This window comes from Bidens hawaiensis, unplaced genomic scaffold (genome assembly GCF_021521415.1).
Source record: "Bidens hawaiensis isolate Kalapana, Puna unplaced genomic scaffold, B.hawaiensis_p1.1 tig00002186_1, whole genome shotgun sequence".
In the NCBI taxonomy this organism is placed as follows: Eukaryota; Viridiplantae; Streptophyta; class Magnoliopsida; order Asterales; family Asteraceae; genus Bidens; species Bidens hawaiensis.
Window position 1 is genome coordinate 2,624,218 of NW_027491117.1, and position 17,256 is coordinate 2,641,473.

Sequence of the window (17,256 nt, forward strand, 5' to 3'; positions counted from 1 at the left end):
TTGTATATCTTTATATAACAATTTCCTTAGGGGGATGCTAAGCTATGCTCGTCATCTCGTGTGCATGCATCTCATATTCATATTATATATACTGTTATACATTTCACCCTCCTCAGACTCTAACATAGTTTTGTTATTGGTGGAATATACCAAGTACGATGATATGATATACATTTCACAAGTTATAGGAAGACATATAGTTCTAGTAACATTGCAGCAACTAATTATTTAACAACATCCAAACTTAAAACTTGATTACACAATATGCACGCTTCATCTTTTCATAATAACAAGTGCCATGGTTAGATGTAAATTAGCTTACAATTAATAAAAGTTCTAGGATATATATTTCACCCTTTACATTCGAGGAATTAATGATACATATAATGCGTTTAATCAACAAGAAAAATCTATTAACATCTTACCATGTATTTTAGCCTAGAGTACTTTTTGGCTACTTATTCAATTGTCCATATATCACACAATCGCGCATATTAGAAGTAAGATGCTTGCACCAAATTACAAAGGATTTAGCTTGGCTACTTAATTTGCGTCTAGTTCAAAATCACCTTTTAACAAGGGTTATTCATGTATATAAAGTCTCGGTTTTATGCATAACTTAACTTAGAAAACTTCTTTCACCAGCTTTGCCAATCTAAGCAAAATGCATATTAATTCTATGCTTATTCTAAATTAAAGTACCATTGACAAATTAGTGATTTCTTAAAACGATTTGGGTTGGATCCTGGATGCACATTCGTTTACTATCTTCTCATGGCATAAGATCTTTGCTATAGGTTTCGTATTTTAAGAAACTTGGATAGCTTAAGAATTGTAGATGTTTTACTATCATATTAAAGTATTTAGTATGCAGATGAAATCACTAATTGGATAAAACCGAAAAGTTTTGCAAAGAACGAACATGTTATTTCATCTTTTCTTTATTTTTTAAATATAACAATTAAAATTAGTATCCAAAAAGTTTTGTATAATCTTTAAAGACCTTTTGGATTACATCGAAACAGAAGGCAAGCGGGCAACAAGCTGCGCCGCTACCCCTTTTTGAATCGCAAAACCCAATCTTTTAAAAAATATATTTGCTGATCTTGGAGTCATAACATTACTATGCATGACCCGCTAAACACGGGTAAGTAGCTCCACAGCTTTAGGCGCGAGGAAACCAAAAGTGTCAAAAGCAAAAGGAATAAATACATGTTGGTTGTCAAGACACGTATTTTCATGTTTTGCCACCTTACCTGAAGCGGCTTTTAATACGGCTTGACCGACCGCGAAACCCCTACTCCCTAAGCCCACCAAAGGAGAAACCCCTGTTAAATCCACACACACGTGTTTCCCTCCTATCCATCCAAACACCAAAATGTCAGCCGGTCGAAGAGATGATCTTCCCTCCGACGGGTCAGTCAGGAAATTCATAGGTGCTTCTTTCTTAACAGAAATTCCAGCTCGCCTGAATATATCAAAGAGCACATCCCTAACCAGATCGTGTCGGTACTTGAACCCCGAGAGCTCTTTACGGTGCACCGCATGCTCCTCATATGAGTCTAAACACGCTTTACGACAAACAGGACATATCTCATCAACCGGAAATAGAGGAATCATAAGGCGATACTTAAGAATACTACGATACTCCACTGGAGACATATGCTGGCCTAACCCATCTATAGGGATAGCAAGAAGAAAATCTTGAGCATGTGGTGCTTGTAGACACTCAAAAATGGCTTTTTGTCTGCTTGTCATGTTAAAGTGTGAGTCCATGTCGTGAACAATTTTACTAAAAAGAGTGCTCGCCAATGTATGCTGGGCTTTAGATGGGGCGGTCTCTTTGTTAGAGAAACTGCTTAAATCGAAGCTTGGAATCATATCACGAAGACCAACCAGAGCACAAGAATAATTAGAATCCATCCCACATATACCACTGTCTCACAAAATGTGATCCTGAAGCACCCACGATTGGGCTCTCGAGGCCACAAACGCATAAGAGGATGCCTCTACTGCCGAATACAACCCCAAACCCCCATTCTTAATGGGTAAGGAAGCAAGTCGCCATTGGAGGTCTCCAAAGAAAGGACCTCCACAAACTATAATGTCCTCGATCGCCTCACGCAATCCCTTGTCAAAAAACACCGCTGCCTCCATCATGTGTACAGGTTGGCATGTTCTCAAACCGAAGAAAAGTTTAGCAATACCCATACATGATCGAAGCAAAAGTAACTCACTCTGCGGGTCACCAAGTTTTGGGAGAAGACGCATCAAATCAACAACATTAGTAGCTCTCTTCTTTGCCAAACCCTTAATAAACCCGGTGTCTTTACTAACAGCTCCCCCAAGAAGCTTCACCCCTAATAATGGTCTCCCGATGTCAGCAGGGAATAAACCGTCACGAGACTTCGTACCATCACAAGAAGGCCAAAATAGCTCAGTTTTCTTAATATTCAGTTCAAGACCCAAAATTGGACCCGTCACCTTAATGATATCTAGAACTTTAGCCACCTCCATTGAATCTCCAATGACTGTCCCATCATCAAGATACCAGGCATGAAGAAGAAGCTTGCAATTGTCTCGAATCTGATGCATAAGGGGGTGTAAAATCAGGGAAAAAAGGAGTGGTCCCAATGGGTCTCCTTGTTGAACCCCTGTGGTGGACCAAATATTATCATCCCCAAGATATAGTCTTGATGGCTGCCCTTATAAAAATTCCACCCACAAGGAAATAGAAGGGCATCTGATCTTTACCTCATGAAGTAAAGCTGATCTATCCACCATATTAAATGCATTAGAAAAATCAACTGTAAGCATTGCAAGAGACCCATCAGTGTGGCGCTCACTCAATACCCTGTTGGCGCTATGTAATATGGCCTCCGTACCACCCGACACACCAACCCCAAACTAGAAATCATTAAGGTATTTGGTCATTTCTTTGCCAACCCCTTTCATAGCCACCTTAGAAACCAAACGCCTCCATATAGTACCCACTGCAATAGGTCGAATCCCGTTGTCGGGTTTTAAAAGCGGTGTAAGAGGAGCAGACGCGACAAACTCTGCCAAAGTAGACGGACATCTCCCTCCTAACCATAAAACGAATTTGTAACTTTTGTATATAAAGTAGAGTGAATAAGTTTTTATACATGGTTGAACCATCACAATAATTGGGGTGAAATGTTTCAATTTTTCATGTAGTAGTAGTATGTCAGTTGACATAGAATCATTGACTGTTACATTAACAAAAAACAAACTCCATCTGTGCTAATTAAGTTGCCACTAACTACCCAATTGCAATTAATGATCAGTTTCGATTAATTTTAGTTACTAATCATCATCAAGCGACCCCCACTAAAAGCATTGCTAATTGGACCCTATCGGGACGCTCTAGGACACACTAAAGGGGCGGTGTCTCCTTGGAACCTTTATGGTTTACCGGCTTCACCCCCTTCGAATCTTCAGGTTCATAGATGCTCCAAATAACAATAGTCTAGAGCGAGTGTGTGAACCAAACCTTTAACTCGAGTCAATGTTTATTCCAACTTCTCATTTAGTTATTAAGTAATGCTAAAATAATATTGATTACACTATAGTTACCAATACAAGCTTTATCGGCCACTATCGTTTTTGAGACCAAATGGTTACATATTCATGAGTTATGTTTCTCTTCGAGCATCTGCACACTTATGGTGCGAATGTGTGATCTAATGTTGATATCTATAAGTAAAAATGTTTAATCCATTATAAAACACGTTGAGGTTGGGTTCCATTTCATATGAATAGCCCATTCACCTCATCTGTACAAAGTATTAACTTCTAGACATCTTAGCTCATTCTCCTTTGTTTTTCTATGTTCCAAGTTTGAGGTCGCCCTTCACTAACGGCATTTCAAACAAACCCACGAAATAGGCATGCCTATCATCGTGTATAAGGAGTCGTGATCCCCATATATGATTAGGCTATGTTGTACACTGGTGTTGTTTGTTTTTTAAGAAGTAAAATGTCTGCAGTCTGCGGACCTGTGACATTTGAGCCAAAACAAGGTACACCTCAGTACGTATTTACCGATTAAGCAAATAAACGCCTTATGCGTAACAAACGAACGATTAACCGAACGGGTCGGCTTATGACCCAGATATCTCGGGGGGCCATTTATAAGTGATATACGATCTATACAAGCTAAAATATTAGAAATATGGTCTTAGTTTGATAGCAAACAAGTTAAACGAAAACATGCTCGTTTAACCACCCGCTATAGATTTAAACGCGAAAGATAGTTACAAACCAAGCATTGTATCATCCGTTAAGCCGAAAAAGACTTACCAAACACTTATTTGAAATGTTTTAAGCGATCCGTGAAAATATTTTTGATTTTTACAAACATATAGTATGTTTTTATAATTTTACTCAAAACTAGCCGAAAAACACTCGTTTTCGCGTTGTTTAACGCACCCGATAAGTTTTTCGCGCCAAAAACCGAACCCGAACTAAATTTGGACCGGGCTTTTCGTATTTGGGCTTGAGGAAACAGAAACTTGGGCCAAAATGGGCCCAAGGTGGGCCCATATAATCCCGATCGCAATTCAGCAGCCCCCCCCCCCTTTAGTTCTTTCATATTTAAACTAGATCCAAGATGATTTAACATCATTTTCTTGAAAATTCTGGACACAACTTCTTCTCCAGCCAAAAACAGCAAGAAAACCTAAGGTAAGAGCTTAAATAAGTAGCTTTTGAACTTGTTTAATACCATAAAAACATGTCTTGGTTACTAAAAATCATTCCTAACCGTGTAAAAATCCTAAAAATGGTCCATAAACATGTTTTAATCATACACATGGTAAGGAACATGTTTTGATAGTTTTTTTGGCCATAAACACGGATTAAAGGGTTGAAACGACGTTTTTACGGTTCAAAAGTTCGTTTTTGTGCACTAGCCGAAACCCTAACTTAAGGGCTGTTATGTTGATGAAATATTGCTTGGTTTTTGATATAGGACTTGTACCTAGCTTTCTTAGAAGCACAAGAACCTAAAAACTTGATTAAAAGGTCGGAAACGAGCCAAACCCGCTAAGGTAATGCCGAAACACTAGCTTACGGGCTATTTAGGTTAAGGTTGTGATGTGCATATTTTTAGGACTTGAAATTTTTCAAAGACATCAGGGACCATGTCAATGCATCCCTGTTCAAATTTGGTAATTTTTCGACCATCCGAGAATATTTGGCGAATTTATCACCGAATTGGGACGTTTATTTGGGAAAAATAGCTAAAATACTTCAAAAATTATGAAATTTTTCTGGGAACTCAGATTTGATTTATTTTGATCACATATGAATTTTGGAATCATTTGGAGAAGTTTAAAGGTGTTTTGTTTATTTGCGTTCGTGTGAATTTTTACAGCCGAATTTGGGCCGAAAAGAATATCGCACGAGCTTTTTACATTCTGGAATTGATACAAGTTGTTTAAGGACATGATTTGAGTATTCAGGAATTTTTGGTGAATTTTGGGAAATTGTTTGGGGTAAACGGACGATTTTCAGACGAAATATAGCTGATAAAATGAATTTTTATAAATTAATAAATCAGTAAATAAATTCCAGAAATATTTTTATAAAAATCTACATATTTTAATTGATAAGTGGTTAAATTTTCATAATTTAATGATTAACGGTTAATTAATTATGCTAATCTGAATATTAAACAAATTCAGTTTTTATAAAAACCGGCAAGTTCGCGACTAGTGAATCTGCGGGAATATCAAAACACCAAGAGTGATCAAAAATCATATTTTTGGACTAATTAAGTAAAAATGAACTTTTCTATGAGAAACCTGGACAATCCGGGTGGATTGTGCGCGTTTCTTCTCAAATCAAACTGAATAAACGGAAACGGGCCCCGTGGCTAATCCGGGACCCTAATAGGTGATCCTTCTTTATAACTTAATCATTTTAGTAACCAATACATTTATCCAAGCTTATTTTCCCATAACTGTTTTCTGAACGCGTAAACGAACAACTTGGCCCAGCTGGGAAAACGGGAACCTGAGCCAAGTTCAGTTTTAAGTATTAGACATTGAACAACATCACAACCTAAGCCTATTGCCACTTTCTGGGCATTCCAACTATACCCAGATTAGTTATACAGCCCAGTTTAGTATTGAGATTATAATAATATTAAAGTATTAATATTATTATAATATTGATTATAGGAACTACTGATAGCGGACCGAACAAACCACGAGCCGATACAGTTCTGGTTATCTACTAAACCGTGAGTTTCATGACCCCGATACAGTTCTGGTTATCTACTTAGATGTGAATTATCTAAGTGCTAACACACGAAAGTCCCCACGATCACAGTGATTAACTTCGAGCCGGTGGCTTGTGAATAGTACTATTGGTTTGACAAACCCAAACGGAATCGGCCTGGTTGCCGTGTCACATAGCGTCGTTTGCACATGACCATATTTATACAAACAGGCTATGTAGTGTTAGACATAGCTACCGGGGCATGTTATGGGCGGAAAGGGGCCACAGTGGTTGATTGAGCGTGGGAAATGGAGGCACGTAGCACGAACAGTCCAGGCTTCACTGTAGCTTAGCATAATTACATCACATACATCATTTACATACATACATACATACTTATTTCATGATTACAAGTGTTGACTTGTGAATACTCATTACTGTTTTCTTGAAACTCGTGAAACTCACCAACTCTAGTAGTTGACCCGTTTTAAACTGCTTTTCAGGTGTACCTAAATCGGTGTAATTTGGTGATCTGTCACTTTCCTGAAGTGTGTGGTTGATGCTATGTGAATAGAGGCAAAGACGTTAGTAGTAAGAACGTTTAGTTAACGAACTAGTTTTGTTTGTACCACCTAGACTGTAAAACAATGATAGAACGAAGAAATGTAATATAATGTAAATTAGTTTGTAATGTTTCTTTATAAACAATGTGTTGATACCAGAGGTGTCTGTTACATTCCCGTTTTACGCTTCCGCATTGTGCTAGTCGGAGTGTGACAGGACCACATCTACAGACATCTGATACGGTTTATTCGAGACAACCGTCAATCTCCCAAGAACACAAAAGAGAAGAGAAGAGAGACCAAATAAAACTCACTGATTATTATTAAAAGTTCAAAGGTATTTAAATGAAACTAGAAAAGTAGGAAACATAATCAAACTAGGAAACAAATTCATAACTAAAAATAAAATAACTTGCATATCAAGAAATAAGATTCTTGACAATATTTGAAGAAGATCCACCCAAATCTTTTATTAATCTTTTTAATCTTCATAACGGGCCGGAAGTTTGATTATTCTTGTCGATCGGGCTCTTGTATTTTCAAACTCGGTTTGGCTGTAGTTGGACCCGGGTCAACTAGTCGCAACAATATCCCCCCCCCCTTCCAAATCGACCTTGTCCTCAAGGTCGGTAGTAATAGGCTCAACCATATTCGGAGGTAATGGAGCATAGTTGGAAAAGCCAATTACCCTTGCAAGGTTGAAGTAATGAAACATGGAAGACCGGGTGAATGCGAGACCCCGTTGGCAAATTTAGACGATAAGCGACCTGCCCAATACGCTCAAGAATAGTAAAAGGACCATAATAACGTCTAGTCAACTTAGGGGAGCACCGCTGAGCAATTGCAACTTGACGATAGTCTCTAAGACGTAACAGTACTTGATCACCAATGGAAAATTTCATGTCTTGGCGGTGTTTGTTTGCTTGGTCCGACATACATTGGCGAGCCCGCTGAAGGGTGGCCTTAAGCATGGTGATAATCTTTTGATGCTCTACTAAAGTAGCAGCCAAAGTCGGGGAGTCTGGAGCTAGCTGTGGAACCGACGGTGGAAGACGACCATAAAGAGCCTGAAAAGGTGTCATGTCATGGCACTATGATAGCTCGTATTGTACCAGAACTCAGCGAGGTATAAAAAACAAGACCAACAATGGGGTTCATCACACGTAAAACACCGTAAATAACACTCCAATGTGCGATTAACTACTTCTGTTTGACCATCTGTTTGCGGGTGGTAAGCACTAGAGTGCAGTAGAGAGGTACCCAGGTCGTGAAACAAAGCTTTCCAAAAGTTGCTAAGGACAATAGAATCGTGGTCTGATAGTATGGATTTAGGCAACCCGTGCAACTTATAGATCTGTTCGAGAAAGATCATGGAGAATTGATCAGCCGTGTACTTAGATGGTAACGGGAAGGGGAAAGGTGCGTTATGAAATCCATAGAAATTTCTTCCCATACCTGATTCGGGATTGGAAGTGGTTGCAACAACCCATAGGGTTTATGTGTTGTGGACTTATTTTTCTGACAAACCAGGCAATCCCCAATAAAATGAGCTACCTCAGAGCGAAGATTAGGCCAATAAAAGGAAGCCTGGATGCGCTTAACAGTGGCCGTAATCCCCGAGTGGCCTCCTAACGGGCTGGAATGAAACATTCGCAATAGTTTGGAAAGCAAACCTGGTAGGGCTGGAATTTGGAGTCGACGATGATGATAGGCCAACCCATCATGGATTGTTGATGCGGGTGTTGATCAGGAAACTGCGAAATGTGTTGTATGAGGTCACGACCTTCCGGGTTGACTGTATAATAATCACGAAGCTCGTGAAGCCACGGAAAATAAGAAACTGAAAGTGTAAGAAGGTGAGGCTCATCAATCCGACTGAGAGCATCCGCAACTTTGTTTTCTTTACCCGGTTTAAAGTGTATCTCAAAGTCGTAGCCGAGCAACTTACTAGCCCATTTATGTTGTTCCGGTGTCTGAATCACTTGTTATAATAGGTGTCGAAGGCTGTGGTGGTCTGTAAACACCCAGAACCGTCGACCAAGGAGATAATAGCACCACTTTTTAACTGACTCTGTCACAGCAAAGAGTTCTCGAATATAAGCTGAAGCCGCTCGCATCCGAGGGTTAAGCTTTTTGCTAAAAAAAGCGATAGGTTTGTCCCACTGGGACAAGACGGCACCAATACCAAAATCGGATGCATCCGTAGTAACATCAAAGACGATTGAGAAGTTGGGTAAGGTCAGTATCGGTAGAGACATCATTGCCTTTTTGAGTTCGTCAAATGCCTGTTGAGCCTTGTTGGTCCAAAAAAATTTACGAGTTCCCTGCAACATATCAGTTACTGGACCTGCAATTTGAGAGTAGTGTCGGACAAAACGCCGATAATATCCGGTTAACCCCAAAAACCGGATAGCGCTTATTTGATCACTATCTGTAGCAACCCCCTCTTTAAAGATGACATGCCCCAAATAATTCACCGCATGCACACCAAACACGCATTTAGACAATTTAGCAAAATATTGATGACTAGAGAGGATCTTAAAGACCTGTTCAAGATGGTTCACATGATCCGACGCCGATCGGCTGTAAACAAGAATGTCATTGAAGAAAACGAGCACAAACCGTCGTAATACATCTCAAAAAATGTCATTCATAGCAGCTTGAAAGGTTGAAGGAGCATTTGACAAGCCGAAGGGGATAACCAGAAACTCATAATGACCGTCAACCGTTCGAAACGCGGTTTTGTGGACGTCCTCCGGGGCCACACGAATCTGGTGATGACCTGCCCGCAAGTCGAGTTTTGAAAAAATAATAGCTCCATGTAGTTCATCCAGTAGCTCATCCACCGTAGGAATCGAGAAACGATCGCAGATTGTGAGTGCCTTTAACGCTCGATAACCCACGCAAAATCGCCATGTACCATCTTTTTTACGAACTAACAACATGGGTGATGAAAAATGGGCTTGTACTTAGTCTTATGACCCCTTCTGTTAACATCTCATGAATTAGATTAGTCATGATAGCTTTCTGGTAATGGGGATAACGATAAGGTCGGACATTAACCGGTTGGCTATTGGGTTGAAGATGGATGTGATGGTCATGTTGTCGGCGTGGGGGAAGGTTTGTGGGTGTGTGAAATAGGTTTTCATAGGTTTGTAAAAGGTGTTGGATGGTAGGGTCAGATGGCGGTGTGAGAACAGGTGGGGCGGATTCGTTTTGAGGTTGGAGGATGAGTGTATGCGTGGATGCAACAGCATCCTTCTGTAGTAAGTGGTGTAGCGTGGCTGGGGTCGCATGCGAGGCTAATGGTTCGCCCGCTAACGTGATAGCATGGTCATTATGTGTAAACGAAATAGACGGAACAGAGAATTCCGCCATGATTTGGCCTAAAGAGCTTAACCATGCAACCCCGAGGACTATGTTAGCACCCTCTATAGGCAACACAAATAATGGCATCGAAAAGGGTCGTGCAGCTAAGGTGATTGCGACATCGGGACAGAACCCGATGCAGTGGATCAAATCCATGTTTCCAATCATCACTGAAAATGGAGTAATGCGAGTAATGGGTAGATTCAAGAAGGAGGCCATGCGAGGTTGTATAATATTGTGAGTACTACCGGAATCAATGAGGACGATAACCGGATGACCAGCGATAAAACCCGTGACCCGAAGGCCTTTAGGCGAAGAGACTCCAAGCAACGCCGCCGGAGAAAGAGCCCAAAAGTGGTTGTCGGTATGTGGGTGGGTATTGGTTTGGACGGTGGTAGGTGGCGGCGGGAATGGTTGTGGAGGGGGGTCATCGATTTGGTATATGTTAGGCGGTGGCGGGAATGGTTGTGGATGATGGTTATTGGAGTGGTATATGTTAGGGGGTGGTGGGAATGGCTGTGGTTGGTTATTATCATGGAGATCGATTAACGGGGGTTCATCATTATCCATGATGAGGTGGAATTGCGAAGGGTTACAACGGTGACCGGGATGATACTTTTCGGGGCAATGGAACCAAAGGCCGGCAGCTTTGCGTTGTTGTAGGGCTTCATGTGATAGGCGGTTTGTGGGAAGGTTTGAGGCCGTGTGTGGTGGGGAAGGTAACAATGGTAGGGTGGTGGGTGTTGAGGTATTGTTTGATGCAGAAGGATTGGTAGAGGGATGGGCTTGGTTACTTAGAACAGGGGTGGTACGAAAGCATCCCCAGGTAGGTAACAATGTGGTTAATAACTCATTGTTGTGGAGGTACGTATACCAGCTAAGAGCATCCCTAGATAGGCTAAAAGCAACCATGGGTATGCGTTGAGCAGGTTCAATTTTATAAAAGGCGAAGAACTGATCGGCTTGGAATAACCAGTCCAACGGGTTAGAACCATCAAAGGTAGGTAAAATCAATTTGGGAGGGCGGATATCATAAGCATGATCAGCAAATTCAGGTTTCTTTTCTCATAATGTGGATGGTTTGTTGGTGAGGGCAGCAAGAACAATTTTAGATTGTTCGGTGAGGTGGGTGAGGAGAAGATCGAGCTTGGTGTTGTGTTCGGCTGAGGTTGTGGTAAAGGTTTCAACCAAGGTGGCGATTGATTCTTCAATGGACGGGTTTTCGCGGCGAGGCGGCATGATCGAGTGAATGAAAGCACCAGTTGATACGGTTTATTCGAGACAACCGTCAACCTCCCAAGAACACAAAAGAGAAGAGAAGAGAGACCAACTAAAGCTCACTGATTATTATTAAAAGTTCAAAGGTATTTAAAAGAAACTAAAAAAGTAGGAAACATAATCAAACTAGGAAACAAATTCATAACTAAAAATAAAATAACTTGCATATCAAGAAATAAGATTCTTGACAATATTTGAAGAAGATCCACCCAAATCTTTTATTAATCTTTTTCATCTTCATAACGGGCCGGAAGTTTGATTATTCTTGTCGATCGGGCTCTTGTATTTTCCAAACTTGGTTTGGCTGTAGTTGGACCCGGGGCTTGAATACTAGTCGTAACAACATCTGTAGCAGAAGAGGTGAACCAAACCTCTGCAGTCTGCAAGAAAAAAGACTGTTTGTTTTTTAACGTCTGCAGACTGATAAAATAAAACAGAAATTTTTAATGGAAATTGAAACACCCCAAATTAAATAACCATTTTTATTATTTATACGGTGCGGAAAATGCGGTCCCAAAAATTTCTATACTTTCCAATAACATAAAGCTAAATTCTATTAACCGAACACAACGTTTAACTTTTACAACAACTTGTCTTCTAATTAAAGACAACACGTACTCAGAACTTATTATTAAAAAAAATTATCAAAAATAGACAATTAAACTTTAGATGTGTATTGATAGCCAAGTCCGAGCACTTGATCTTCCACTTTTAATCCAATCCCGACCCATAGCGTAAACTTTTCCTAAGTCAAAATAATACTAGGTTTTTACTATAAATCATATACTTTTACAATGGAATAAACTTTGTTCAGATTAAGCTCCACAAATTTCATCAAAATATACATAACCTTTCACTTAGGCATTTTACATAGAATCCAACTAATTTGATATTGGTTATTATTTAACCAAATTAACCTTTAAGAACATTATTTAACACCTCTTCATTACAATTGAAGTTATCTAACACCCATCCATTGGTTTTAACATAAAATCAGTTTATAAATATGAGAACTATATAGTGCTTACAAGTTACAACTAGTTTACTCTAAAATCTAGTTTTCTATCAAAGAATGACAAATTGACTTCCGGCGAAGGGGCAGTGTGGGAGGCGGACAAGCAGCGGTGGCTGGCTGGAGGTGGAGAACGGCGGCGGCGGCGTGGAGCTTTGTGGTTGCAGCAGAATCGGAGGTGGAGGGGGTTGACGGGAATTGAGGGTTGAAGAAGGGGTTGTCTAGGGTTTGAGAGAGCTGATGAATGAAAAAGATGGAAGCTGTTAGAATATGTGAAAAGAGGAAGGTCCATGTCTTCTAGGATAAGAAGGCACGAAGACGTTTTTTAATAAAATGTATTCAGAAAAACAAACAGTCTACAAGCCTAAAGGTCTGCGCGGCGCAGACATAAGAGGCCAGGAAGATTTTCAGACAAAAAACAAACATCATCTAAGCATTGCGTTTTTTTTTATTTCACATTTTCTAGTGAAACACACTATAATACAAAAGTGATCATATTACACTTCTAATTCTTTAAAAACACGTACTAAACATTGCGTTTTTATGCTAGCAATTTTTCCTAACCTTTTTACTTTTCCTTTGTTGGCTTTGTATTCTTATTTATATATTTTTTTTTATTTCTTTGATATAACATGCATATATCAAAATATACACATGAGAATAAAAAACAAGAAAACTACTGTTTTATTTTCTCTTGTGCCACGCATTAAAAATGAAATTCCCCACACCAGTGTAAAAGTATTGTGTCAAATGGGAATTTGTCGTACCAAATAAAAACCGGCCACACCAAATTACCAGAAATTTTAAAATTCAAAACTATTTTTAACACAATTTTAATAACTTTTCCTTCTTATAATTAGCCAAAACTGATTTTTAATTTTAAGCGTACTTAATTTAAAGTTAATATAGTTAGTTTGATAAAATACAGTGACTATATTGTCTTAATAAAAACTACATTAGTTTCAGAGTTTTACTTGTACCTAAAAAAACAATAGTGTTATAATAAATCATAAAATAATAATTAAATAATTCAAAAAAGTTAAGAAATTTTTTATACTGATACAACTTTGACAAGTATTAGCCAATTGCTCGTGCCCATAGTTCTACGCAAACATGTTAAGAAAAACAATGGTCATACGTAATTGATAAGTAATATTATATTTCAGAAGCTAAGTGCCACATTAAGCTCTATTTCTACATGATCATCAACCCGGATAATTAGCTAGTCAGATAAAATCAAATCTTTAAATTAAAAGTTAACTAATGATCAAATACAAAATAAATTATACAGTCAATTAAATAAATAAACAATGAATTGACGAAATTTGTAAATTCACGATGCCTGACGATAAAAAACAGAAAAATGGGGAGTATATAATATATAATATATATTTAAAGTATAAACCAGAGCTTCATATAACAAGGAATTTGAACTCGAAAGCAATACGAATCGTCTATGTAATAACTTGAAACGTTTAAAGTTATATATGGTTTTAAGTTATTTCACAAAGAGTTAAGTGCCATTTTGGTATCTGTGGTTTGACTAACTATGCAACTTTAGTACCTATACTTTATTTTATGCAAATGACTACCCCAGTTTCAAAAAACTTGCATTTTTAGTACTTTTTTTAACTCCGTCTATTTTATCAGTTAAGTCAAGGGTACTTTGGTAATTTTGTAATTTTCTTAATTTTTTCTTTTCTTTTAAATGCCTTCCCCCCTTTTAAATGCCGGCGACATTCACCCCCACCGGAAGTCCACTGCCGGAAACTACTTCAGCTCGTCAGCGAACGTACCAGGTTTGCCGAAAATGTTCGTGAACTCCATCGTTGTTGTCGCTTTGTACTGAACCATCATAGGCCTAATACGTCGCTGCTCCGCCAAAGTATCCGACAACGGTGGAGAAGTACGAGCAGCGACGGATTAGGCCTATGATGGTTCAGTACGAAGCGACAACGACGATGGAGTTCACGAACATTTCCGGCAAACCTGGTGCGTTCGCTGACGAGCTGAAGTAGTTTCCGGCAGTGGACTTCCGGTGGGGGTGAATGTCGTCGGCATTTAAAAGGGGGGAAGACATTTAAAAGAAAAGAAAAAATTAAGAAAATTACAAAATTACCAAAGTACCATTGACTTAACTGATAAAATAGACGGAGTTAAAAAAAGTACTAAAAATGCAAGTTTTTTAAAACTGGGGTAGTCATTTGCATAAAATAAAGTATAGGTACTAAAGTTGAATAGTTGGTCAAACCACATATACCAAAATGGCACTTAACTCTTTCACAAAAAAGGGACAATGAGATGAAAAGAATTTTTGGTAAAAAACACCCCTAAAAAGACAAAATATAAAAGAAAAAAGATCATTGCGTTTTTTTATTTTTCATTGTGTTTTTGTTTATTTTCGTAATATGGTCTTTTTTTCTTGATATTGTGTTATATTACTCAAAATCGTGTTATATTTTGCTCGGTATTTTGTTATATTTTGCAATATATTGCGTATTTTATTTTATTTATCAATGAATGTGTTTTTTGTTTATTTTCATCACTGTGTCTTTTTTTTTAACGAGAAAGACATGAAAACATTTTAGTTTTTTACTTTTTCCGTTTTTGATTTATATATTAAGTTATGTTTTTTTCTTTCTCTTGATTTTTAGGATTGTTTTAAGACCAGAGATACTTCTCACATTTCTCATTTTTGTCCCATTTTATATTTTAACTTTCTCTTACCGTTGGATGTATATAATTATCAAAATCTTTGAATAAAGCACAATTTGGAAAATACATGGTTGTAAAAATAAATGAATTTAAAAGCATAATATAAATAAAATAATCCAAATTACTAAAGTTAATAGTTATTTTGAACACCACCACGTTTGATATATAAATATTGCAATTTGCATTGCATGGCTTATGAAACTTCATGGCAGGTCCCTATCTAAGCTTTAGATAATATTCTCCCTACATATATATACCCCCTCATATCTAAGCATCCACACACCAATTATTTCAACAACAATATCACAACTAAACTCTAAACGTTAAACCCTAATCCAAGAATTCACATTAAAACATAAAATATGTTTCAAGATCAACCATTCATGTCAGAATCTGATCTATCTTTTCTCGATTCAATCCAACACCATCTTCTCTTTGATTCCCAAATCCCAGATCTTATGACTAGTGAATTCTCCGGTGCAACAGTAGCGGATGTGACATTTTCGGGCGAGTTCAAGCAGCCGGTGGTCAAGGTCGAGAGAGGGGAAAACCAAGAGCTCACGGTAGCGCCTCAAGAGTTTAGGAAGTTCCGGGGTGTCAGGCGGCGCCCGTGGGGGAAGTACGCAGCTGAGATAAGAGATCCGGCGAAGCGTGGCGCTAGGGTTTGGCTCGGGACGTATGAGACACCCGAGGATGCCGCACTGGCTTATGATCAAGCTGCATATAAGATACGTGGGTCTAGAGCTTTGTTGAATTTCCCTCATTTGATTGGGACAAATATGGCGGAGCCGGTGAGGGTGACACCGAGGCGGAAGATGGTGGTGATGGCGGTGTCACCACGATCGTCTTCGTCTGAGGATGGTGGTTTAAAGAGATCAAGGGATGACTTTTACTATAAGCCTTACTAAGATGACTGTTTCATTAACTCATTTGATTAGTTTCATTCTTTTAATTAACTGAAATCGAATTTCTAGTTCAATTTTATCAATAGTTTACATTTATTCATAGCTTTTGTAAATCTTACATTTAAATTAAACGTATTTACGTTCTACTTCTTTGAATTATATTATTAATTGAACAAACGTTATAGGATTTTTTTTATTTTTTATTTATTTTTTTGGGGGGCGGGTTGGAAATTACGTGTTTGACAAGAAGTTTAAAAAAGAAACTATATTTTTGTTCTTTATGAGATCAAATTCAAATGATAGAAAAATAATTCAACTCACTATTTAAGATGACAAATTCCATTTTATTTATGTTATTTTTAATTTAATTTTGTTTTAATAAAGGTGTATTAGGTTCTTTATATCTAATTTAATATAAGTTTGAAAGAGAGATCACTTTGAAAGATAAAGAAGGTGAACTCAAAATCTATACATGAATTAGTAGTGACGAATACAAGATATTTTTGTACGCTAGCTGGGTAAATTTTGAGTCGATCAAAATGAGTCCGGCAAAAGAAATGATACCAAACTAATTCTAAGCCATTAAAATGACTAAAAAACTTAGTTCTCTAAATATAATACACATATAAAATACTTCATATAGTTGCCCTTTACCAGTTTTTATCTATTATAAACATTCAATTACGTTTTCACTGGTAATATAAACAAGTCCTATCCTTTTAAAGTGTCATTTTCGTTCTTACGGTTTAACAATAATGCAAATTCAGTCCAAAAAGTTTATTTTTTGCATATGAACCATCCACGTTTTCCAATTCTTGCCAATTACATCCAAATCACTAACCCCGTTAAACTTAATCGTTAAATCAGGGGTAGACATGTCTTTTCACTCTTTTTTCATAATATAAGTAAAGTGCCAAAATCGTCCATGAGGTTTGGTCACATTTACGAATTTTGTCCAAAAATATTTTGTATTCGCAATTAGACCTTCGATTTCCCAATCGTTGTCAATTTCGTTCAAATTGTTAACCAAGTCTAAATTCAACGTTAACTCAGAGTGTTACTATCCTTTTACATGTTTGTTTGCATTACTATTATTATTATTATTATTATTATTATTATTATTGTGTGTTTGTTCGATGGCATATATAACATCTCACGATTCCTATGT

The 17,256-nt window shown here is 37.9% G+C and overlaps 1 protein-coding gene across 1 annotated transcript; it reads left to right on the forward strand.

Annotated features, from left to right (window-relative positions):
• The first annotated feature begins 15,508 nt into the window (after positions 1 to 15,508).
• Positions 15,509 to 16,133, forward strand: LOC143610085 (ethylene-responsive transcription factor 2-like). The gene has a single exon (XM_077084664.1). The coding sequence runs from the start codon at positions 15,546 to 15,548 to the stop codon at positions 16,089 to 16,091; it is 546 nt and encodes a 181-aa protein (XP_076940779.1). The 5' UTR covers positions 15,509 to 15,545; the 3' UTR covers positions 16,092 to 16,133.
• Positions 16,134 to 17,256: the final 1,123 nt, after the last annotated feature.

What these genes read in the sequence shown, in the direction of transcription:
- LOC143610085 (XM_077084664.1), top strand. Translation starts at nt 15,546, where the DNA reads ATGTTTCAAGATCAACCATTCATGTCAGAATCTGATCTATCTTTTCTC.